The 26,156-nt window shown below is 39.5% G+C and overlaps 3 protein-coding genes across 27 annotated transcripts in view; all 3 read left to right on the forward strand.

The window, feature by feature from the left end:
• The window catches only part of LOC141913900 (pyruvate kinase PKM-like), a 47,186-nt gene extending 39,225 nt beyond the window's left edge, over nucleotides 1-7,961 (forward strand). For 12 of the 22 annotated variants that reach the window (XM_074805111.1, XM_074805106.1, XM_074805098.1 and 9 more), the window contains 5 exons: nucleotides 1,221-1,390; nucleotides 2,692-2,810; nucleotides 3,217-3,231; nucleotides 4,265-4,330; nucleotides 5,967-7,961. In XM_074805111.1, coding sequence (XP_074661212.1) covers nucleotides 1,221-1,390; nucleotides 2,692-2,810; nucleotides 3,217-3,231; nucleotides 4,265-4,330; nucleotides 5,967-6,169 — 573 coding nt within the window. In that variant the 3' untranslated portion in view covers nucleotides 6,170-7,961. Of the gene's footprint in view, nucleotides 1-251; nucleotides 422-735; nucleotides 906-1,220; nucleotides 1,391-2,691; nucleotides 2,811-3,216; nucleotides 3,232-4,264; nucleotides 4,331-5,966 lie in introns of all 22 variants that reach the window. The other 10 variants (XM_074805094.1, XM_074805110.1, XM_074805101.1 and 7 more) reach the window with 8 other exon arrangements.
• Nucleotides 7,962-9,886: 1,925 nt separating this feature from the next.
• On the forward strand, nucleotides 9,887-15,700 carry LOC141913904 (acidic leucine-rich nuclear phosphoprotein 32 family member A-like). Its single transcript, XM_074805115.1, has 8 exons — nucleotides 9,887-10,056; nucleotides 12,139-12,282; nucleotides 12,639-12,758; nucleotides 12,956-13,115; nucleotides 13,214-13,273; nucleotides 13,369-13,499; nucleotides 13,602-13,704; nucleotides 13,799-15,700. Exons 1-8 carry the CDS (start codon nucleotides 9,997-9,999, stop codon nucleotides 13,870-13,872), a joined length of 852 nt encoding a protein of 283 aa, XP_074661216.1. The 5' UTR covers nucleotides 9,887-9,996; the 3' UTR covers nucleotides 13,873-15,700.
• A 724-nt stretch (nucleotides 15,701-16,424) lies between these two features.
• LOC141914068 (NAD(P)H-hydrate epimerase-like) overlaps nucleotides 16,425-26,156 on the forward strand; it is a 45,626-nt gene continuing 35,894 nt past the window's right edge. For 2 of the 4 annotated variants that reach the window (XR_012620688.1, XM_074805342.1), the window contains exons 1-2: nucleotides 16,425-16,508; nucleotides 17,188-17,376. Coding sequence is in view for 3 of the 4 variants with exons in the window: in XM_074805342.1 (XP_074661443.1) it covers nucleotides 17,213-17,376 (164 nt within the window). In the remaining variant the exon portion in view is untranslated. Of the gene's footprint in view, nucleotides 16,509-17,187; nucleotides 17,377-19,133; nucleotides 19,176-24,285; nucleotides 24,714-26,156 lie in introns of those variants that run through there. The other 2 variants (XM_074805344.1, XM_074805343.1) reach the window with 2 other exon arrangements.

Genomic DNA, 26,156 nt, shown 5'->3' on the forward strand with positions numbered 1-26,156 from the left:
AGGCAACAATTGAATCAGTTACTTTTTAAATGCTGAATATTTGAGAACAATTGAATCAGTCATTTTTTGAATGCTGAATATTTGAGACAACAATTGAAGCAGCTATTTTTTAAATGCTGAATATTTGGACAACAATTGAATCAGTTATTTTTTAAATGTTGAATATTTGAGACAACAATTGAAGCAGTTATTTTATTGAATTTTGAATATTTGAGACTACAATTGAATCAGTTATGATGGTGTGTTTATAGATGTGTCTTCAGGCGGCGGCCGCGATGTACGATCGTATGAGATTCAGCGATCTGTTGAAAGATACCGCGGTCCCGATCAGGGATATGTCTCGCGTTACGTCCCTCGCCGCGGTCCAAGCCAGTTTCATGTGCAACGCTAGTTGTATATTCTGTCTCACGACGACCGGACGGTTCGTTCTGTTCTATTTACGCATGTCATCATCGATGCAAGCGCCACCTGTCGTTATAATCATGTAGTACTTTCAATTCCCAGTAGATGGTGTGCTCTGTCATGAGACGAATGGCTCAGCATTGTTATTGTTGTTGCTGTTGTTGCTATATGGCTGTCGCTATGGTTCTTGAAGCGAGCTGTGATAGATCCTCCTCGTAGATTTTACCCCTCCACAATCATCCGCTTGATAATAAAAACACCGCTAAAAACCACCGTAAGATCGCATTATCATCAGTAGTAGCTCGAATTAATAGTTTATCCGGCTGTTTATAGATGGCGCGTCAAGCGGCGGCAGCGATGTACGATCGTCAACGTTTCAGCGATTTGATCAAAGATTCGAAAGTGCCGATCACCGACATGTCACGCGTGACCTCACTCGCCGCAGTACAAGCGAGCTTCATGTGCAACGCTAGTTGCATATTCTGCGTGACGACCACCGGACGGTAGGACTACAACGACGCATGGCGCCATCTACTGGCCATAAACAGTATCATTAACGAATGACGGCCTGTATAGAGATATGTATAGAAAATGTTCTTTCTAATGAGTTTGTTTTACAGCTATTACTCACTCGCCACTAGAGGCTGAAAGCTTGCCCTGGCAAGCGCGGTAGAAATCTCATGAGATGAAATAGTTTACGCTTTAGCTTGTAGAAGTAGCGTGGATGAATAGCTGCGTCGTAACCTACTAAAGATATTTATTATCGCTATTAGTTACTAGCTGGTTATTATTGTTGTATGTAAATTAAATTTATGCAGATGTGTAACCAATCAGAGGCAGCGTTCGCGTATTTGACGCGTTACGATGATTTGACGAGGGAATTACATAAACCGGTGACCGATCTGGCGGAGATTATCGCTATCTCAACGGTTCAGGCCAGTTACGTATGTAACGCTAGTACTATTGTATGCGTAACATACACGGGAAAGTAAGTCTCACTGTGATCCCATACAGGGTCCCTACAACTCCTTAATTCCTAAAAAAACTACTTCATAAGCGCTTGAAACTCCTTTGATTCGAGGAAAAATCTCAGAAACGCCTTTAAGACTCCTTCCATTTTGAGAAACAGGCGATTAGATACCTTAGAAGTTGTACATTAGACTGATTCGGTACTGATTGTCACTCTATTAAGAGGTTTACGAGTTTAGTTAGTTTCAAGGGATAAATATTTGCTTCACTAAACCACTGAATTAATGGTTTACCGAGATAAACTATACCAAATCTTTTGTAATAGGTATTTGGAAATGGCGCAGACACTTTCTTCTCTGAAATTGAGATTTTCTCCTTTAAAACTCCTTGCATCAGGAATGACCGATCTGTAGGGACCCTGTCACATGTCCGTCCGTCTGATTTGTCCTGTCTACCCTTCACATGGGAAATATAACTGCCGATCTGGGTTCAGTTGCAGTTAGATTTTGAAGTATTGGTTACTAAATTCTAACCTTAAGGCCTGGCTTTATATGCGAATGGTTAATGAATTACATGGTTAAAATTGGTCTATAAAGCAAGTTCGTCTATCTACCAGTGGCTGCAGTTGCTCAGAAATTTGTAAGAGTTAACAGTGGATAGTTGACAACAAAATTATAGTAACAATCAAATGTTCATGGTATTTATATGCTGGTCATCTTTAACCAACTTTTCAGCTACTGCGGCCCCAGACGGTGTCTAAGATCTTAAACTATTTTAGACATCGGTTTTGATTTAAGTTATAAAGTGCCTGTAGTTGTTTTTGCATATTGCTACTATATAACTGTGTCTCTTGAATGGGTTGAATTTTATTGTGAATTTTAGCATTGATCGAACTGAATGAGGACGTCCTGGACTAACAGCATGATTTACTAATCAATTGTTTTATCAGATTTTATAGATACTGATAGCGCAGTTGTCTGAGAGCCACAGATTCATTGTTTCTGCTGTTTTATTTGTGTATGGCTTTGTTAGGTTTTCAGATTGCCGTAACGTTGCATAAATTTATAAACGCTGTCACATTTTTTATGTGTTATTGACAGCTTACCGTTGACAGTTCCTTGCTGACAGCTTTTTCTTGCTCTGTATCTATATTTACATAGTCCTCAACACTGCATCCTCCGTACCCCTCACCCTCGTCTCGTCCCTTGTCTCAACCTGTAAACCTTTACTTCATTAACATTCATTTGAATTTTCGAATAACGTCGGTTTTTAACTGCTGTAATTGTTGTCAGTGTTACATTGTATGAGTTGTATTTTTAGGTCGGCTCATCTGATCGCCGCGTACAGACCTAGATGCCCGATTCTCACGGTGACCCGCGTCGCCCAAACCGCCCGTCAAGGTCATCTGTATCGGGGCATCTTCCCGATCTACTATCAAAGTACGTATCAACTTTTTAGTAATGATTTCATCCACCAGGGGGCAGTTATTGAATGGGCCACTGAATATTTTCACTCGGATGCGTAGAATATAGAAATGCCGGACAATTTCTCACTCGCTGAAGCAAAACGCTCACAGTAGCACAATACATCGTGGCGCCATCTACATTCGAGTTTACTCGTGGCGCCATCTATAAGACGGGTGGTATAATAATGTCGTAGGCTATGGTTGTTTACCTGGATACCGTTTCCTCTCCCCTCGCATTGTTTAACTGGCTACAAATATCCCGTTTAATTGATTCTAAAAATGCAATGAATTTAATAAATTTACCATTGATGAATCAGTGATTTATAAGAATCAGAAAATTCATGAATAATTTTTTTGATTTTTTTTTTATGTGAAAATAGTCAAAAGACCAGCAGGTATTATGAATATATATGCGCGTATACATTGATCAAGAATGACTTCGAAAGTCGGTGTTAATGACTCTAGCGTCATCGAGATGACTAATAAAAAGAGTCGGTAACATCGACTTTGAGAGTCACATGATGTGATATAGACTGCGATATCCAATATGAAACATCTCAAAAACTCTCTAAATCTCGGGTGTCGTTTTGGCGTTCTTTAACTTTGCTTCGATTTCTTTGCTCAACATCTGACGATTTTCCATTTTACGGGATATGTTTCATAGGGGGCAGCACCTGCTTGCGGTGGCAGTGTGTCATGTTTTGTCCGATAATCGATGTCTCAAATAGAAATAGAATCTCTATATATTCACTCTATGTGGGTAGATTCTATGTTGTGTCATTAGATTTCATTTTGCGTTTCGTTTGAATTCTTAAACTCATTTTCTGCCGCCAATTTTTCTAAGAAAATACTTTTGAGAGGAAAAGACACACCATTCGCATGTTCTGTCGATTGTCTTTATAATCGCACAGATATATTCATTTGCATAATCAATATACAGATATATTCATTTGCATAATCAATATACAGATATACAGATATTTGCATATAATCAAAAATACTTAAAGAAGATATATATTTCCTTCAAGTACAATACCCTTATTTCATATACTCAAGTAAATGTTTCTCTATCCTCTATACACACTCGAGTCTATATTATCATTTCCAACATCAATCGAGATTTTTTAAACACACTTGTTTTTCTAACATTTGATCTTACAAATTTGTGTGCAAGGTTTTGCTTTTTTGTGTGTTTTAGAATATAATTTCTAATGCGAAGGTTCTTTTTCATCATGCGTTTAGATATAGAATTTAGAACCTTCTAATTTCTTATCAGATTCAATGTCGTATGGATTGAACTTTTTCACGAATATTGATTTTTCGTACATTTTACGCTTTTGTTTTTGACGATTTTTTTTTTTTAGTCGTAACTATAGTTTCTACTAGTCGTCATTGTTGTTGCTACGTTGTTGTATATTTTGTTTTAAGATCCCCAACTAATGGGTAAAGAAGACAGTTCAGAAAGTGCTAAAGCCCTGATCGAAGGGTGGACAGGTATCACATACAATCATATCACATTTATCCCCCCTAATCTTCAACAACCGAGGCCTGCCTTCAATTCAATTCCTTTGCTGTAATTCTCGTAATCGGGGCAAAACTTCCAAAATACGGAAATAGGAAAAAAACCAGTTTACAGCAAAGTGGCGGCAGTGCCCTCTATGTATAGCTTGAAGAATTAACGTGTTGAATCGCTAGTTTGAAACGTCATCGCATGCAACAGCCTGATACGGATTAAAAGCTTCCTAACTCAAAAAAAAAAAGTTCTGCTGCTCGGTTATATCTTCTGTTTGGAATGACGAATATTAGCGTGCGCTTTATGAATGACCTTGACCTTTGAGTATAGATGCCCTTGACCCTTCTGACACCGGTTGGTAAAAGGTCACACGATTATTTCGTTGCGATTGGTTTGATTTGAATTATTTTCTGTTCGCTTATGATGAGTTACCCATAGCAACGGAGACTGGGGATGGCGAGAATCAACAATATGGCCGCGGAAAAGTTATTTTCATTATTTCGACGTATTTAGTGGTTGAATTTTAATACACGCTTTTTAGTTTTAGTTGGAAATAAATGGACATTTTTTACACCCATGAATGATTAAAATTTACCCCAAAATCCCGGTGCCAGTTCTGCAGTTTTGAGTTTTAAGAAATAACTCTTAAGTTAAAATTAGTTCATTTTCAATGAGTTTTAGAAAAATATTAACTCACAAATGTGGAACTGGATCCTGCTTTTAATAGGTTTGAACGGTTTTATAGACTCTCGTAAACACTAACTTAAAACAGTTTAGATAATGGATTCGACCTAACGGGTCTATAAAACCGGTCACTGAAGTGTACTAGAAGGGTTTGGTTTAAGCTAACACCACAAGCCTCCTCACCCCCATATCCTAGTCTTGTGCCTTATGTAAAATGCTTATTTCGCTTCACACCAGATGGCGCTTGTCGTTAACCCGTAGTTACCACTAGAAGGCTGATATTATATAGCATGGCTTTTTTTTATGGTACAAAGAATTTGATAGGGAAATTGTATTATGTTATGAATTGAGACTGCTGTTTGCTAGTTGCAAGTTTAGAGTGACTATATATATGAAGATATCAGATACTTGGGCCCTATTTTATTATAGTATCATCGCAGTCAATATATACTTGGTGTGTAACTTCTTAAATTATAGTCTGTGAAACAGCCTTCAGTTTGTGCAGTTCTAACTCAAAACTGTGGAACTGGGTCCAGAACCTGTGGAACTGCATCCAGACCTGAAACTGGCTCAAAAACTGAGGAACTGGGTTCTGCAGTTGACTATACAGTTTGAAAAAATAAATAAATCTGAATTCAGACTTTATACTGACAACTGTTTAGCTGGGTCCAAAACTGGGGTGCCGGAACGCAAGCTCATGATTGAAATTTGACACTATTTTGATTCCACAATTCTGGGTTTATATTTGGCTTCAGAGATAGATAATTAAAAATGATAAATTTCGACAAATAAACAATTGTGGAATTATACAACGCTATGAACCACAATGAACCGATGTGGTTACATTAGGGAATTCTTCAGAAGCTCCTCCACTAATTACTTAATGATTCATTGGATTGATTTTAACGCAATTTTCTTTTCGATTATTCTCAGAACCGAAAGAGGACGAATGGACCGAAGACATGGACAAACGAATCTACTACGCTTTGAATATCGGCAAGAAACGCGGTTTCATCCAAACCGGCGACATGGTGATCCTCGTTACCGGATGGAAGGCCGGCGCCGGATACACAAACACGATGAGAGTCATTGTCGCCCCTAGCGACGAAACTCAACCGATTCTAAGCGCGTCGTAGATATATCAAATTAAATTAATTAATTAAAAATTAAAAACATTTCAGAATCGATGATGATTAGATAATTAATTATTTAAATTAATTTAGTTAAATCAAGATCAATGTCTTTATTGTTATAAACCTTTAGCACATACATATAAATATATATATATATATATAAACATATACACGAGTGCTCAGAACAGCGAGTCAACTTTTCAGTTTAACTATTCTAGTGAGTAAAAGTCAAAGTTTTGTAAAAATAAAAAAAATAGTTCGGTCCTTTAGAACGACGCTTTTACCCAGCAGCGCACGCGCGCGCGTGTGTGTGTGCCCGCGACCTTGTGGCGATCGTAAAGCATTTATTCATAATAAGTGAAGGTCACGTGGAGCTGTATCTAACGAATAACAATCAAATGTATATTAGTGATAATTATTGATTTATTAATCCCTCGTTTCGTTTGTTAGTAACAGTTAGAAAGCGTCGTGCCCACCAAATTGTATTTTGTATAGCTCATCATTATATTCCATCGTTTAGCAACTTATAGATGGCGCTACCGTATCTAAGGATGGACTGGCTCAGTTCGATGGTGTAGTTTACTCGTGTGACTATAGGGCGGCGATATTAAGGGTCACAATTATCGTTAAAACCCCGTAACGATCTCAGAACTTTTTGCTTTATTTAATTTTCGATTTAAAAAATTGGGCGCCAATTTTCATCGATGATCAGCTTCAAGATATGCATGAAAATAGATAATAACAAAAGGATGTTTGTCATCCCTCGAAACTGCATTAGACTTAACCGCTTATATAGACTATGTATTATGATAATATGTACCGATAGGGGTGATAGTTTGTTGAACTAACTGTGATTACTCCGTGTGAAAATTGAATAGTTAGCTTAAACTTCTAAAACTCAAAGTGCAATAAACATTTTGAGACCGGTTTTTGATATAGTATTACTTATCGATATAGTTATAAACTTGAAGACAAAGATTTTGTTGAATTTATTTGTGCTATGATTTGGTAACAGGCAAAAAATGTCCTTGAAATTTGTATTCTTTCTCAAACTTATCCGTAGTAGTCATTTCAATTTACTAAGAATAAATTTAGTTACATTGTAACTGGATATAGTGTAGTAACATTGTTTCTTGAATGACGTTGTAACATTGTCAGATACAACGTTTTTTTCTGTTGCTAATTATTTGAAATGTCTTTCCTGTGTAGAGGCTGACTGACTGTGCGTTTGTAAATATTGTAGAAAATGTCGATTTAGTTTTTGAGTTATAATTCAGGGGCCAGTTGCTCAAAAATATGGCTAAAAATAACCAGTTGATAGATACCATAGCTACAATGAACTTTTAATTGTAGCTATGTCAACTATCCACTGGTTAACTCTAAACAACCTTTGAGTAACTGGCCCCAGGTTCTCGTTATTTTTCACACTTGTTAAAAAACGTTTAGAGCATATCACAGATCAGCACACCAACATAACTAACTAATGTAGTTCATATTATTGTTTGAAATCCGAACATAAAAACCATTGAAACTAAAGACTTAATCGATTAACCATAAAAGGATTTAACAAAATGTTTGAAACATTTTACATGGCATGTTTACATTGTTTATCATCTCGGCCAATAGGCGGCGCGCGCATCGATGAAATACGCGGTAGTCAAAGTAACGAAAAAATATGAATAAATTGTTCGGTGAATTTGAATATAGTCTCTACGGTTGCTATAACCATGGTTACCTGATATTGTTTTTTATCCAGTCAGACTCTGTTGTTAGCTATTTTGACAATAAAAAAGTTGGAAGAAATTTACAAAAAAAAACGTAACTGGTTATGGTGCATTTCGTTGAGTTTCAGGCTTTTCCGATTTGGATTTGTTTTATTTCCCTAGACACATCCCTCTCGAGGATATACCCCTTTGGATGAATTTTTTAAAATACGCGCTAATCTTTGAGGAACCCTGGACAAAATACGAGGCCGCCCGCGCTTGATGCTTATCACGTGAACGCATCGAGGCTCTCGCTACTACGCGCACCTGTTTCGCGCACCTGTCTCGGCAGAGAAAGACTTCGCACGTATCGATACAAAATTTCGCGTCATTTAGCAGTTTTAGTTTGAGACAAACAAAAACGATCGAAAAGGCAACTAGCTGGTCGCACCAGCCTGTCCGGTCGAAGACTCGATATTGCGATCAGAGATTTTGATATCTACATTGCATAATCTTTTGGCTAATTCTAAATATGACCTCGTTAACTAATGACCTTTTCGAAGTGACTTTTAACTTTCGTGTGGCCGCCCACTCGGGAGGTCAAGTTATGCCTGGCGATTGCGCTGTAAGTTCTGAATGGCCTCATCACAAAAAACCACAAGGCCCACTGTCTGTCTACCCTCCCCATGATTCGCAATAGAAATCATCATCATCATCCTGGTTCTTTATAAAGGAGCGTGGTGTTGAGCTGCTATCGCATGGCTCTCGCAATAGTTCCTAGAGGGGGATATGCGCTATTGCTGTGTGCATAATTCCAGATAGACGACACTAGAAATGTTCTGGTTCTCCTATCTCATAGTGCATTGAAATATCTAGGCAATGGCGGGCTTCATTTTCTGGCGGCGGCAAGGCGACTTACTTACGAGTTTCGGTGCGGGCTTAATCGACGGCCGATATTTGAAACAAACAGCGGGCTTCGATCACCGCAATCTAAATAATTCGGATTCGTTGGAATTTTCAATAAAAATGAGCGATAATCGGTCGAAACGGGGTCTCGAATCCGGCCGATCCGAGCCGACCCTCGATCGCCAGATCTGACCGAGTGGGAACGTTTTCGAACATGAGAAACGTTGTTCTAAGTAGTAGAGGCCGTTTCGGTGAGTATTTCGACTGGAAATTGTGTTTTCCTACGCTGTATTTTAGTTGCATTTATTTTGCTCTTTGTCTGACATTTATATATTTCAACATGGAGTCGGGAGGTGCGCGATCACGTGACCGTCGTCGTCTGAATAAATTAGGTCAACCGACTTAGTATTTAACGATCGGCGCGCGCACCTGCAGTGTGGTTGACTGAGAAAATTCCAGTTGACTTCTGATGTCGCGTAAAGAGCATTCATTTAAAAAAATGAAAAAGAGGGGAAAAAAACGAAAAAAGTTGAAGCGAAATTTGCGAGAAAAAGCCGAACACATTTTGAAGAATTCCGTGTTTCAATTTGAAAATTGCAGTTAGAAATGCGATTTAAACATCTAGTTAAATGCGGATTTCACTGATGACGATTATTAAAACCCTTTTTGTTGAATGGAAAAAAGAAAATTTGGTTGAACCTAGTTAAGAAAAAAGACCTCGCACGAAACTTGAATTTTAATTATGTTCGATGATTTAATTATTCATTTTAATTAGTCCATTAGTTAAATTAGTTTTCGTAGATAATTTTGATACCATAAAAATGCTTACAATTCATTTTCTAAGGCCCTCAATTCGCCCGAGAAACCCTAATTTAAAGAGCGCTCAGTTTTCGCGCCAGTCCGCAGCTAGAATACCTACGTCATTTCGGTAAACTTCCCGGCTCGATCTGTCATTGGTCGGTTTGAACTCGCGGACTGGCGAACGGTTTCTAACTCGATGATTGGTCGATTCGAACCGGTGCGCGTTCATGAATATTAATGAGTAGCGCGTCGGCAGGGGTGTCGGGTATTGAGTGAATAGAGTATACCCCTTATCCCGGGTTGTGTAGAGAGTATACACAGTGTACCGGTTCAGTTCGATTCTAACTCAAGCTACCGCTCTTGTTCGAGGCTTCATCTAAGTTGGATATTCAAGTTACAGCTACAGTTCAAAACGCCTAAATGACTTCTGTGATGGAAACGCGAATTAGTTTAGAGTGTAGGGGTAAAAAGGCTGATCAGGTAGGCTTCAGATTTACATTTAAACCGTTTAAATTTCACGTGTGCAACATAGCATCGCTTCATCACTGGCTGGGGTAGGGTTAGAATGGGCCCGATTCGGGACCCAAAAACGAGCTGCCCCAGTGCTCGCAGCACCGGGCAAATGTGCCCAACCGTTCGGACTGGTTATTAGCTCCACGTTTCAATAATTGGCACGAATTTTCGATCCGAATCGATCAAGATATGAACCATATTTTGATCGGGATTTTTCCTGGCATCGTCCCAAGATGTGTCCGTCCCTGACTCCTCGGAAGATGGCCATGTTGTTTAGTGACCTGTTGTTCGAAGTTAAAACGTTTTATAGATGTATTTTACGTGGTATCTACGACATTTTCACCTTAGGAAAACATCAGTGTTTTGAAATAGATTTTGTCAGGTGTCAGAAATTAAGAAGTTATAGGAATTTGTACAGTATTTGTGACTTGTATGTGGTTGGTTTTGTGAAGTCAAATATGACGAATTGTTTTTCTTTGTGTCGATTGTTTTAGGTCATTTTCTTCTCAAAGATATGCATTTAGTTGCTTCAACTTTCCCTAGACATTTAGCAATAAGATGGCTTTTGATTAGCAGTTTGTTGTCAGGAGGGTTAAGATGCAGTATATGGATGTATAGGTGGTCCACCTCACAGCCTTCTTTGTGGAGACCGTATTTGTTTTTGAATTCAGTCATGAATTACTTGATGCGTTTTTTTTAATTAGGCTTCAACTAGAATTGGCTCTTAATTAATCGGACGATGATTGAAAATAACATTTCCAGCATTGAATCAGTCATTTTAGAAATCTTAGTTAATTCGATGTTTGGAAATTCGTCGCGCGGTTCGAGTCGCCGCCACAGGTGTTTGTGTCTGGAAGTTGTTAAAACTTTTCGACAACTCATTGATTTACGCGACTGAGTGGTGAAAGTTTGTTTGACAGTAGCTCGTACACCGACACACACAGTCACTGCGCTGCAATGATCGTTGTACCAGCTGCGGCGAGCGAGTCCGACTCGTAGCCAGTACGGTTCGATTCAAGCGCGAATTACGGCGCTAACCTCAGATTTAAAAACTCGCGATCGGTTTCATAATTAGAATCGACTTAATTACGATTTATTCGCGATATCGTGTTTGTTTTAGGAGTGATTTTAACCGCTGCGCGACTTGTAAATTGTTTTGAAGCGGGACTCGCTAGTGGTGGCCGCCATCTTGGTTTTACACGAGTCTGCTGATTGACAACGCGCGGTTCGCAGATTGTCTTTGTTATACGTCAGTAGTTAACAACCGCCGATTAATGACCCGACAATTTTAAAAATATATTCGCAATAATATACCGAACCGTTTTAACCCCTTATTTCGACAGAAACGGATCGTTAAAGCGGTCAACTAGACCGTTATTTCTGATGACGCAGCATAAGCTATAACCTTACTCGTGGTTGATCAATTCTTTGTCTTATATCGTCAAATTCAGGGCTTTTTAAACGTACTAGAATCACGTTTTCCTGTCGACAAAAATATATGAGAAATAACTGCCCGTGTCATCGTTCGGATATTTCTATATCGAGTGAAACAGTTTTTCAGTTTGATAGTAATACTGATCTAGTGTGAGAGAGCGGGTGAGGTCACGTGACTCGCGCTGGAACTGTAGTACTGTAAGTGTATAGATTATGATAAGTACACTGTGCAGTGTTTACTACTAGACCATACAGCAGCGCCAGAGACAACACTGAAATATATCGTGTTGGCTTTGTCAATTTCGCAAGAATAGATGATGCAATTTCTGACATGTTTTCCCTCCTGTTTTTGAATATAAAAAAAAAATTCGGATTTGCTGAATTTGAGCTTAAATTCACTTCAATAGAAAGTCGAATGATTTCATATCACAGAAAACAAGAATACTTTGTCATTTAGTTAAAAAAGTTTAATCAGAATTTCTTTAATTCCAGTTGATAAATTAGTTTCCAATTATTTCAAATAGTTTATGAATACTTAAATTCTGTTCAGGGTCGAGCGACATTAATCTCAAATTTACATCACCAATCAATCTATATTTTTTCTTTCCTACGCAGGTGAAGGATCTGAATTTGGATAATTGCCGATCGCTGACAATAGAGGGCCTCACCGATGATTTCGTAGCGTTAGAAGTGCTCAGTCTAATCAACGTCGGTTTGACTAGTTTGAAAAATTTTCCAAATTTACCCTCACTTAAAAAGGTAAGCCACTCAGATCACCTGTAACTGCTCGTGATCGCTTTTAGACCCCTATGATCACTAAGGACCCATGATTGCTGTTAGTCACCTGAGGTAACTGTTGGTCACCAGTGATCACAGTTAGTCCTCTGAGATCACTTGGGACCTGTGATCACTATAAGATACCCGTGATCATGGTTAGTCCCTCCCCTAAGGTGACTTGGGACCTGTGATCACTAAGATACCTGAGATCACCGTTAGTCCTCTTGAGATCACTTGGGACCCGTGATCACTATAAGATCACCCAGTATCTTCTGTTTATTTTCTATCTGATTAATCATTTTTCCACAAATATAAAATATTTTTTTTCTTGTTTTCAGTTGGAATTAAGTGATAATCGAATATCGCAAGGATTAGAGAAACTACACGGGTGTCCTCTGCTCACTCATCTCAATCTGAGCGGAAATAAAATCAAAGATTTCGAGACTTTAGCACCACTGGTAAGATCATCTCAATCTCATTATCTCGAAGTTTCACATCGATTTCCTCGATATCTCACTTGATAGATTAAATTTTATTTCGATATCATTGATAATCTGGAAAGCTCTGTGATAATCTTGTGAATTAAATGGGAGTATTCATTGATAATCTCAAAATAGACCTCCTCCAGTGATCTCGATATCTCGTCGTATTTCAGGCGGAATTAAAGAAATTGAAAACGTTAGATTTATTTAATTGCGAAGTGACAGCGTCGGAGAATTACCGCGACACCGTATTCCAACAGATTCCACAGTTACAATACCTCGACGGATTCGATAAGAACGACGAGGAAGCCGAAGATGACGACGATGATGAAGGTAAATCTCTTTCTTATCAGTCGCTTGTTTTACCTCTGTCTCTCTTGTCCTCAATCTCAGTAATATAACTCATTGATGTATTACGTTTGATTTTCTAGTCGGTGATGATGACGACGACGATGAAGATGAAGATGGTGAGGTTGATGGTGAAGATGACGGTAAGCAACGACTGCCTTGTGGCCGTATTAAATTTTTTTTTCATTCGATTGTATATGACTGCCTGATAGCCGTATTGAATTATTTATATTTCCAGATGACGATGATGACGACGACGATGATGACGACGATGAAGAGGTTTACGAAGAGGAAGACGATGATGACGCCGACGAGGACGGAGAGGTCAACGAGGTCGGTTTGTCGTATCTCGAAAAAACAGATTTAGAGGTCAGTAGTAATTAATACCCGGATGTATCATACATCATCATACATCATCAGTTACCATGGCGATATCTTAACGTATTGTTGTCTCGTTGCTCGCGGTTACAGAATGAAAGCGACGGAGATGATTTCGATCCGGACGATGCTGAGAACGCCAACGGACCCGATGACGAGGAAGACGACGACGACGATGAGGATGAAGAAGCAGCCGGTAAGTTAATTTCGTGAATTTCGTAGCGATGATATTTTCGCGTTATTTTTTCGTGTATTTTAAGTTTGTGTTTATTTGTTGGTTTTTTCCGCAGCCGCTGCTGAGGACGGAACGCCGCGTGGTACTAAGCGAAAACACGACCCGGCAGAGGAGCAAGATGATGCGTAACCGTGGAAACAACGTCTGATATTGTCTCACATCCTCATCATCTCGTGTATCATAGGCCCGTGTAAATAGTTCGGGGGTCGGGGGGTCATTAAACTCGCCGGGCGGGGTTCATGGTTCATCCTGTAGGTGGCGTTGCGGTCGAACTGTGTTCGCGCGTGTAATATAGTCGACGGAATATAGATGGAGCCACACGCGACTTGTATATAGTTTATACCGGGAGCATACTGCGGCGAGTGAGGAGCATTATGTACAGTTGTTTATTATTATTATTATTTTAAACATTTAACGAAAACTCCGTAGAGAGAGAGACGGAGAGCGCGCGCGTCGACGTAACAATGATGTTCCGTTCCGGCCGTTGCCCGCGGCGACAGAATGGAAGTTGGCGGAAAGTTAAAACTAAACGCGTTTCTCATCATCTTCTCTCGGGAAGTAGTTCAGTAACGTATCGCCAGATGGCAGCAGCTGATCGTACACAGAAATTAAGCGATGAATCCTCCTCTGAAACTGAAATTATTTTGTTGCGATTCTTGTTATATTCGATAGCACATGAAATGTTAGATGTTTTCTTCTTTCTTCTTTTTTGAGAATGCGAAATAGTTGATCAATATATTTATTGAATTGAATTGGGAGAGTGAATTTACCGATGTGTCGGACCGATATTTGAATTTGAAAATTGCACACGGTTAAACTCTGGTTAAGTCGTCGCGTTACTGAATTCATCTCAATTTTTGAGTCCCAATTTTGTATTATTTGCAATTCAATAAACAAAGTGCAAGTCTAGAGATAAGTCATCAATATGATAGATTGACTACGACGACTTAACCGGGGTTTGTGTCGACTGAAAAGCTGCTCCTGTTCCTATCAGCTGCTCCTGTTCCTATCGGCTGCTTTAAAGCTGCTCCTGTTCCTATCGGCTGCTTTAAAGCTGCTCCTGTTCCTATCGGCTGCTATCAGCTGCTGGCGTTGTTTTTCTATTGTTTCTATCATTATTTAAACCGAAGGGAAACAATGCAAGGTTTTATACATTTTTAAATCGATATATCGCGAGTTTGAAATATATAATGATATAAGTATAAAATTTAAAAAAAAACATGTTTTAATCGCGGAGAATGAAAGATGAATTATTGTAGACGAACATATCGATATTTGAGATGAGAATATTTGTTAAAATCTAAAAATCTTTCTGTGTTAGTATAGATCAGAATTCTTAACTAGCAGTCACTAGTAAGCACGAGGACTCCTTGCTGGTTACAGTAGTCCTTAGGACTTCTTGGTAGCTACTGTAGTATAGGAATGCTAAATAGTCACTAGGACTCCTTGGGTAGAATTCTCATGTGCAGTAGTCAACAGGACTGGGTTTCATAGATGTGGAAGAAAAAAAATGGTCCCTGAGAATGTTTCGAAATTCGTCAAGTTATTCCCATGGTTTCCTGTTGTTACAGTTTGAGGTTTCACCCCTAGGGATCACTTTGATACCCAGTCTATGAACCCGGGCCCAGGACTTAAAGTCACTAGGATTCCTAACTTTGTTGACCGATATTTTTTAATTTTTTTTTTGATAAAGTGAAATAACGCAGGTATTTTATCTACCATCTGGAACCATTCCCACCCAGCAGCACAGATTTATCTGGTGTTTCTTGTCGAGCTCTTCGGGGCAAAGTAAAGTTGCACGTGCATTATTTCAATCTCTCTAGTGATTACTATAAATGGTCCGAGCCTTGTGTGTATGCGGTGATGTCACTAGATTTTGCCGTCGATGTTTGTTTTTTTTTTTCTCACCGAGAACGACCTATAATAAATGAATAAAATCTATATATTTGTTGTACGACGAATGATTTAATATTGAATAATAATAATAATAATAATAATAATAATAAAAATAATGAAGAATTATTAATTTTGAAAACCCACGAATACTGAACTAAAACAACTGTAAAATATATCTATGAAATCAATGACAAATGTTTTTCTTATTGTGTCATCGAAAATCAATTGAAAAAAAACTTTTATATAAACTGAATTTCGAGATTTTCTTGGTCATGTCTCTGTCGGGATTCGTCTTGTCGTTTCATGAGTTAAATCGTCACTTGGAGAAGTTCTGGAGCATTCTTATCTCTTGTCGGATCCGTTGGGGTATTTCAAGCATTTCTGTTGGCCTATTGGCGACCCCACAGTTAAGGTACAGCCTAGTTCGGTTCTTGGCCCATTACACCGTACGGTGCTGCTCGAATTTTGACGTGCGCAAAACGGGAACTAAAATCAAATTAGTTTACGATTTTCACACGGTGAATTCCGAGCAGCACCGTACGGTGTACACAGCCCGCACAGCCACTTTTCGTTAGTTCCTTAATTTCGCGGCCACTTCCGCTCGTATTCGTTAGCTCTTTATTTTAGCGCATTTTACTTTTTGTTAAATACTTTTCTTTGCGCCAAATCATTTGCTGTACCAGTTATGTATTTTTGATAAAGGCCAACATTCGTTCCATCCGTTCAGGTATCTATTTTGTTCTCGGAGTAGCTTTTGAACTGAGCCGGGTCAATAAAAAAGTCAAATTCGGATTTGAGTTGATTTCGTGCCGGTCCGATCGATCGCGGTTAAAAAAAACCCTAAAATCTCGCCGTAACTGACATTTAAAGTAAGGGAATTTCGATATCTAAACGTCCAATTTATTGCAGATGTTGTTTCCTATCGTTTGACCAGGAATTCACGTGTTGTCATCGAGTTTTAACCGGTTGTGAAGTGGCATTAACACTCCACTCAATTCTCTCTGTCCGTCCAGTCCTCTCTGGGGCACCAGTCACTATCTGCGTCACTAAAACTGCCTACTCTATAGTCAATTAACCAAGACTGATTGAATGAAGTCGCTGCACCGTGACCTGACTGCCTTGCACTGTGAAAGTTGATCACCTGTCACAGCGTAGCTGTTTGGGGTTTGCGTTTACAGACATGGTGCTCAACAATGAACGGAACAAATTTTATGTTTATCCTGTCCCCTTTTCTAGGATATATCCAGGCCAGATCCACTGGATAGCCCTTAATGCAGTTAACTAAGAATATCTCACAAGAACTGGGCCTTCCCTGTACTTACCTGGGGTCCAGAAAACCGAAATTAATCTTTGATCTCTTGATCTCTTTTAAGTCAAAGACCAGTCTTAAAGTTGGATACAGGCCCAGCACAAATCTTAGACTTAACTTAAATCTAAGCCTTAACTGTGACCTATAATCGACCCTTAAAGATCCCTGACGACATTAATTGATATAATTAACAAATGTGACCAAAACGAAAATATTTGCATATAATTTATTTATTACAGAAAAATTGAAAAGGATTTAGGACTGATGTTTCGTATTAGTGAAAGGATTTGTCAACGAGTAATTCATCTCCGTCCGTGTCATTTACCAGTCCATCCAGTCCGTCCAGTCCATCCAGTCCGTCATATAGTGAAAACTATGGCTTCATCAGCGGGACGTAGTGAAATAATCGATGGTTGTACATTCCTCAGGTAGGAATCATTATTATTATTATCTTTTGTTTATTTCAGCAAACTGAGAGACACTGACTTCCCTGACCAATCATTTCCACAAACTAATCAGCTTCAGCTGGCTTGTAGCCAGTTACTGAGACGAGCTAATTGAGATAGTTTGTGCCCTGTGTCCAGTCACTGAGACAAACTAATTGAGGTGGCTTGTGCCTCCAGTCACTAAGACAAACTAATTGAGGTGGCTTGTGCCCTGTGCCCAGTCACTGAGACAAACTAATTGAGGAGGCTTGTGCCCTGTGCCCAGTCACTGAGATAAACCAATTGGGCTGGCTTCCCTGGCCATTGACTGAGACAAACTAATTGAGTTAGCTTGTGCCCTGTGCCCAGTCACTGAGACAAACTAATTGAGGAGGCTTGTGCCCTGTGCCCAGTCACTGAGATAAACCAATTGGGCTGGCTTCCCTGGCCATTGACTGAGACAAACTAATTGAGTTAGCTTGTGCCCTGTGTCCAGTCACTGAGACAAACTAATTGAGCTAGCTTGTGCCCTGTGTCCAGTGACTGAGACAAACTAATTGAGCTGGCTTGTGCCCTGTGCCCAGTCACTGAGACAAACTAATTGAGGTGGCTTGTGCCCTGTGCCCAGTGACTGAGACAAACTAATTGAGCTAGCTTGTGCCCTGTGTCCAGTGACTGAGACAAACTAATTGAGCTGGCTTGTGCCCTGTGCCCAGTCACTGAGACAAACTAATTGAGCTAGCTTGTGCCCTGTATCCAGTGACTGAGACAAACTAATTGAGCTAGCTTGTGCCCTGTGTGCAGTGACTGAGACAAACTAATTGAGCTGGCTTGTGCCCTGTGCCCAGTCACTGAGACAAACTAATTGAGCTAGCTTGTGCCCTGTGTCCAGTGACTGAGACAAACTAATTGAGCTAGCTTGTGCCCTGTGTGCAGTGACTGAGACAAACTAATTGAGCTGGCTTGTGCCCTGTGCCCAGTCACTGAGACAAACTAATTGAGCTAGCTTGTGCCCTTTGTCCAGCCACTGAGACAAACTAATTGAGCTAGCTTGTGCCCTTTGTCCAGTGACTGAGACAAACTAATTTAGGTGGCTTGTGCCTTGTGTCCAACCACAGCTACTGTACATGCTTTGAGCTTTCTTCCCTAACCTTTAAGACTTAACTAATTGAGCAGACTTCCCTGACCAGTCAACGAGACAAACTGTGACCAATTAAAAAGTCAATGCTCAAAAAGATAGAAGATAAAAACAGCAATATTTACATCATGTTAAAAAACAATTTATCCAAACAAAATTAAAACATTACATGAGTTGTTTTTAACTGAATCAATTTTATTTAATTCCGTGTATAGAAATTATCCTCTCTTTCTGCTTTCTCTTTTTTCAAAGTGCTTCATCAGTTCAGGTGTTTTTTATTGAGGATTTTCAATTTGGTTCAGTGTTGTTTTGATTTCGACGAACTTCAAGAAGTTTCTGATTGTTGGGAGGACGATGTTATCTCTTCTGTCGCCGCGCGACTGCTGCGGCCGGTTGTCACCGGACCATTTTAAGAATCTGGCCGCGTTTGGCCGTCATTATTTCCGTCGTTGCTCGGTGATGGATTGAATTACCGGATGTTCCACAGGGTCGTACGTTTGCGCTGCTCTTTAACGTTCGAGTATCCGATAGTGTCGTTATACGTCTATAGATGGCAGCACCGGCGTGCTGGGTAGTGTATAAATGCAGTCGCGTAACGCTGATACAGCAACAGTAGTTTGTAACCGGTCGTTGTCGAGGACAACCAGCTGACAGACAGAGACAGGTATATAATACATTACGATCGGTTTTTTAAACCAGGTTTTTTAAAATCCGGTTCTGTTAATCCGGTTCTGTAAATCAGGTTCTTTCACCAGTTTCGTCGTAGAGATTCTAATCATCGTCAGGAGTGAAAATCGTTCGGTGGTTTTTTTTTTCTTAAAAAATGTGCGCCGTAGAAATAAGAAGCGGCGTTTAACGAAAAGCTTGAGTGATGTGATATAAATACGGATCGCGTTACGAGTTCTTGTTTCCTGTGATCGGGTTTCGAGCTGTGTTTAAATCGCAGGGATGCAAAACGAGGATTTAAATCGGCTTTTAAGAGATAAAACTGGTAAAAAATAGCGTTTTTTTTTCTTTCTACGTCGCGCAATTTTATTGCCGTTTCATTTTGATTCCGTTTTTAAAAATTAATATTTTTTTTAGCGAAAATCTACTCATTATTTCACAATATCTATGTCAAACAACTTCTGATAAATATCCGAATATATGCGGTCAGGCAATAGAAAGCTTCGAGTGAAGGGGGTCAAGGGTTACCAGCGTTTAAATGTCTTTAGCTGTCAGGGTCATTAAGCCGGCAAAATGTAAAAGATTTTATGATAAAATGAAATTGGTCGAGTCAAAAATTTTAATACTTTAATAGTAATTATTCTCTATTTCAGACAAGGCTCTGACTTTTGATTATTTTCTAACTTTTCTTTAACTAAATTTCGGCCCTGTTTATCAGAGTTTTACTGCTGAATTCAAAAATTGTGTTATACATAAAGGAATTTGTACAGCCACGTGTTGCTCTAGGCCTCGATCGTTTTTAACGTTTGTATTGAGAAAATCATCTCTAGGAAAAGTAATTTTATTCACATTTTCAATTTAATGAAAGAAATATCGGTTACCGAAGCCACGCCCGAACGGGTAAAACTTCTCGTGCTTCTAAGGTCTACAATTCTTTATCTGTATGGATGAATTTATTTTCTGAAAATATGCGAACATGGGTTTAAAAATGTTTGTTCGATTGCTACGTATTATCTGAAAATTTACATATTTGATTTTGAAGAGGACACCCCTGAGCCGTAAGAGCTGTACCTGAATGGGAGATGCAGATAACAGTATCAAAGGGTGTGTTACGAAATGCATTGAAGCTTTTATTCATCGGGAACCAGGGTCCAGTTTCACAAAAAGGATTAACCCCTAAATTGATTTAAGATAAACTGAATTAATGAAGAAATTAAATCGATTTAAGAGTTAAACCTTTTTGTGAAACTGGGCCCAGAGTAATATATAGCCGCAATCACACGAGCATTTTTGGCACGTGCCAAATTTGGCCCGGAACAACTGTTCACACGGGTGCCAAATGGGCCCGAGCCTGTTTGGCCCGCCCAAAAACGTCGGACCAGGCCCGAGCCAACCAGCCAGAGACTTCAGCTTTATGTTGATGTAATCTTCTATTTTTCACATTAACTCGATATAAGCAATTATCAGCATCGATAGAATATTGATATCCAATCCGGTTTGAGCAGCAGATATTTGATGAAGGGTGGCTGAATTTCATAGGGATGGATGTAAAAATGAAAGGGTAGACACGCCTCTAAAACCTGTTGCGGAGAGAACACTGCTGACAAAACTCTAGTTAGAGAATGGACGATACAGACAGATCGGAAGACTGTGATTACCTCGCACCGATTGTCGCATTAGCAATAATTTGACTTAACAAAAATTCAATAGCCGTTATTTGTAGATTTCTCGGAAATACAACCAGATCTATTTGATGATAGGTCTAACACCATCAATTTGTCACCCGCGACGACAACATGCACGCGCGAGAGATCGGTGTTATCGGATTACAATGTTTAAACTGTCATTGAAATCACAGCGTTACAGTTTTACTATTTGACATTTCGTTCATTTTTAAAGCACTGAAGTTTAAATGATTTATGCATTATACGACGTGCCTCGTACGTTTGTACCTTGGTTCATATAGAGAAACCTGGCTAACTGAGCTACCGACTGAGCTACCGACTGAGCTACCGACTGAGCTACCGGACTGAGCTACCGACTGAGCTACCGACTGAGCTACCGACTGAGCTACCGACTGAGCAACCGGACTGAGCTACCGGACTGAGCTACCGACTGAGCTACCGACTGAGCTACTGACTGAGCTACCGGACTGAGCTACCGGACTGAGCTACCAACTCTGTACTTGATCAATTAAATGAACTGCTGTCTCTGTGGATTTGTGCTGCTTACTGTAAACTCATTTTACTGTACGTCGTCGTTTGGAGGTCGGGTTACTGTCTGTGAATTGCGAATCTCCCATAAACTATCATAATTTAAGTCCCGAAATGGTCGTAAATCTTGAGAATGGTGCTATTAGTCGTTAGATTGGCTGTGGAACTAAAATGAGCTCTGACTGGTCTTGATTTGTTAAAACTCAAATGAGCTTAGACTGGTCTTGATCTGTTAGATTGGTTATAAAACCAAAATGAACCTAGACTGGTCTTAAGTTGTTAGATTGGTTATAGAACTAAAATGAGCTTAGACTGGTGTTAAGTTGTTGGATGTGCTGGTCTTAGATCTGATCCGGGACTGTGCAAGTCGTATCCAATCCCAGTTAAAACTATGAACTGATGGAATTGTATTCAGATTTTCTAATCAGCTCCTGTCAATCAGATTTTTCCTGGTTCTCTGTTTAATAGCCGTAGCCGACAATGACTCGACATTTTTCATCGTTGTTTTATATGAATATTGACGAGAACGCACTATAATCAATGGAGATCTATTAACCTAGTCGAGGGGTGCACAGGGCCTCTCAATAAACGGCTCAATTAGTGAAATTATTTCCAATAACGCAATATCTCTAATCTCGGTTACGTAAGCTATGGGAGGTGTAGTCGGTGTAGATGGAAGGTTAAGGTTCAGATGGGAAATTGTTCAGAATCATTTTCTTTGTAAATAGGTTCTTCAATACGTAATTTCTATAGTAGTACTTAAAATTATTCGAAAATACTTTGAAATACTGAACTAATGGCTCCAGATTATGAATGAATGAATTATTATTGAGATCACTTGTGAAAATGGAATTATATCATTGTGAATTCATTTTTTTTATTTGTCTAATTTTGTAAACTGTGTAGCTGTAGCTGTAGCTGTAGCTGCAGGTGTAGCTGTAGATGTAGATGTAGCTGTAGCTGCAGGTGTAGCTGTAGCTGTAGCTGTAGCTATAGCTGCAGCTGTAGCTGTAGCTGCAGGTGTAGCTGCAGGTGTAGCTGTAGCTGTAGCTGTAGCTGCAGGTGTAGCTGTAGCTGTAGCTGCTGTAGCTATAGCTGCTGTAGCTGTAGCTGCTGTAGCTATAGCTGCTGTAGCTGTAGCTGTAGCTGTAGCTGTAGCTGCAGGTGTAGCTGTGGCTGTAGCTGTAGCTGTAGCTGATTGTGATGGAGTAGATATTGAAACATTGATAAAACCAATACCGTTACGAGTATGTGTTATACAGCTCAGTTATGGTCAAGGTCCGAATAGGTTTTATCCATTTAGGAAAATATACTTCACACTGAAAGCTTTTTTACTAACTCATCTCGTCCTCTCTCTCCTCTCTCTCTTCTCATCTCTCTTTCTCATCTCTGTCTCCCTTCTCTCGTCCTCTCTCTCCTCTCTCCTCTCATCTCTCTTTCCTCTCATCTCTGTCTCCCTTCTCTCGCTCTCTCTCTCTCCTCTCGCTCTCTCCTCTCTCATCTCATCTCTCTCCTCTCCTGTCTCCCTCACCTCTGTCCTCTCTTCCAATTCTGATCTCCTCTTCTCTCTCACTCTCTCTTTCTCTCTCTTTCTAGTTCCCATCACAAGGAAACACAGTTTCATACACTGTGGATATGAATCGTGGGGGGTACAGGGTGCTGGGGGAGCAGGAGGGATAGAGGTTTTCTGTAATCTACGGTAGGAATGTTAGAACTGCTATTGAAGTCAGGAATTCTATAAACGTCTGCCCTATATAAACAATCAAACGTTACTCAATCACTGGTGATGGTGGTGGTGGTACCTATATACAATCATCATTAACAAACTCACCGTCATTATCAATATCAAATGATTTATTGATGATAAATTTACTGATTAAAGAATTCGATCAGATCTGTTTATTTTCACTCGCTACACTAGAGAGATTGTAGGGTGATTTGTTAAACATAAACGTACAACGAGGGGGAATTGTAGGGTTCAGCTCAGTGTATCTGGAGTTACAAATTAGAGTTTCATATTGTAAGAGTAAGGCACGTCTTTTAAAGAATTATGAGGGTGTTATATTGTAAGGGGTGTCTTTTAAAGAATTAGGAGGGTGTTATATTGAAAGGGGTGTCTTTTAAAGTATTAGGAGGGTGTCATATTGTAAGGGGTGTCTTTTAAAGAATTAGGAGGGTGTTATATTGTAAGGGGTGTCTTTTAAAGTATTAGGAGGGTGTTATATTGTAAGGGGTGTCTTTTAAAGTATTAGGAGGGTGTTATATTGTAAGGGGTGTCTTTTAAAGAATTAGGAGGGTGTTATATTGTAAGGGGTGTCTTTTAAAGTATTAGGAGGGTGTCATATTGTAAGGGGTGTCTTTTAAAGAATTAGGAGGGTGTTATATTGTAAGGGGTGTCTTTTAAAGTATTAGGAGGGTGTTATATTGTAAGGGGTGTCATTTAAAGTATTAGGAGGGTGTTATATTGTAAGGGGTGTCTTTTAAAGTATTAGGAGGGTGTTATATTGTAAGGGGTGTCTTTTAAAGTATTAGGAGGGTGTTATATTGTAAGGGGTGTCTTTTAAAGTATTAGGAGGGTGTTATATTGTAAGGTGTGTCTTTTAAAGAATTAGGAGGTGTTATATTGTAAGGGGTGTCTTTTAAAGTATTAGGAGGGTGTTATATTGTAAGGGGTATCTCATTAGGAATTACGAGCCAGGATCCGGTTCAACAGTTGTCAGTTACAGTTAACTCTGAGTTAAAGTTAGTTCATTTTCGATGTTTTAACTCTAGAATCAAATTCAACTCAGAACTGTGGAACTGGGTCCAGGGTGTTATATTTGTAAGGGGCGTCTCATTATAAAGGAGTCTCAGATGGTTTTGTCGCCGATGTTTAACTGATTTCTATATTTGTAGTCGTTGGAAACGGTTTGAACGAATTCCTGTGAGGAGAAAAACTAAAAACGCTTACAAAACATTCACCTCCGCCATCGCCACCGACTACCGGAGATTATCATCGGATTAACCGCAGATTATCCTAACAATTAACGCATGGATTAGTTAATCGCTCGTCCATAAACGTACGCGCGATATTTCGTCGACATTGTTGTTGTTGTTGTAACCACGGTGACAGGCGTAACGACGGCGGCTAGGGTTCGAGGAAACGACGGTGATAATTTGTCTATTGCGTCGTCGTCGTCGTCGACGGCAGCCGGCTGCGAGTTTTTCGCCGCGATGGAACGCATGAGCGTCACGAGATTCTCATTCCACAGAAAAGGAAGCAAACGAGGACGAGATAAAGACGATAAGGAAAGTTTCGATTACGAGAAACTGTCGTATATCAGGTAGGAACATTTCTACTCGCTAGATGGCAGCACTGTTTTTATCCTATAGGTGGCAGTGTTGTTTATATGTGGATAGTTTGAACTATAGGTGGCAGCACTATTCATCTATTATCTTATAGGTCGCGTGTTGATTATTTCCCGGTTACACCTGTAGATGGCGTCTCCGATCTGTAAATTTCTTATTGAATATTACCGTTTATAAGAATTGGTTGTTTTCTATGATTTGATTGGTTGATATACAAAGCATCTTAACGGCGATTTGACCAATCAGAGAGCAAGGAACAGCTTTAGGGTCTATACCTCTCAATAGAGGGTAGCTGAAACTATTTCATCCTGCAGGTGGCGCTTCATGGGTTGTATCGGCCGCCGGTGCAGTTTTAAATCTCATAAGTGATTCATGTTCAGCGCTTTAAAAGATTCATCGACGTGATATTTTCGCTTTTTGCTTTGATGATTTTTCCGTGAAACGACGACAAAGAGGAGGATTATTATTTATCTGAGCTATTTGTGGGATACATGTTCTATAAATACTGAGATAAACCGCACGACTTATGGCTGTGAATGACAGGATTTAAACTATCAAGTGTCAGGGAGAAAAAACAGCAGAAAAAAAACTCAGTCACTGTCAGCATTCAAACTATCAATTGTCGAGGGTGGAGAGCTCAGAGAAGAACTACAGAAAGAAACTCTGTCACTGTCAGGATTCAAACTATCAATTGTCGGGGGTGGAGAGCTCAGAGAAGAACTACAGAAAGAAACTCTGTCACTGTCAGGATTCAAACTATGAATTGTCGGGGGTGGAGAGCTCAGAGAAGAACTACAGAAAGAAACTCTGTCACTGTCAGGATTCAAACTATCAATTGTCGGGGGTGGAGAGCTCAGAGAAGAACTACAGAAAGAAACTCTGTCACTGCCAGGATTCAAACTATGAATTGTCGGGGGTGGAGAGCTCAGAGAAGAACTACAGAAAGAAACTCTGTCACTGTCAGGATTCAAACTATCAATTGTCGGGGGTGGAGAGCTCAGAGAAGAACTACAGAAAGAAACTCTGTCATTGTCAGGATTCAAACTATCAATTGTCGGGGGTGGAGAGTAGATAGTCTAGCTATGCTGGCGTATCTTCTTGTTATTAATAGTGCGTTTAACTGAATATGAAATTCAAATATAACAGCTTTATAAATCTGTTGTATTGATTTTCTGTCATTTATTCAAATAACAACATAAGTTTGAGAGTCATCGTTGACACTGGTACCTGGGGTGCGAGTTCCGTGGTACCAGCTGCAGCTGGTACTTGAGTTTCATAATTGTTGCAAGAATTCAGCTACATTTACTGGAGATAGAGATGCATTTTCAGTGTACGATATAAACCTTGTTTTCTAACATAATATATTAACTCAACTATGCGGTTGAGATATCTCAATCATCCAGTCCTGCGTACATTGC

This window comes from Tubulanus polymorphus, chromosome 12 (genome assembly GCF_964204645.1).
Source record: "Tubulanus polymorphus chromosome 12, tnTubPoly1.2, whole genome shotgun sequence".
In the NCBI taxonomy this organism is placed as follows: domain Eukaryota; kingdom Metazoa; phylum Nemertea; class Palaeonemertea; order Tubulaniformes; family Tubulanidae; genus Tubulanus; species Tubulanus polymorphus.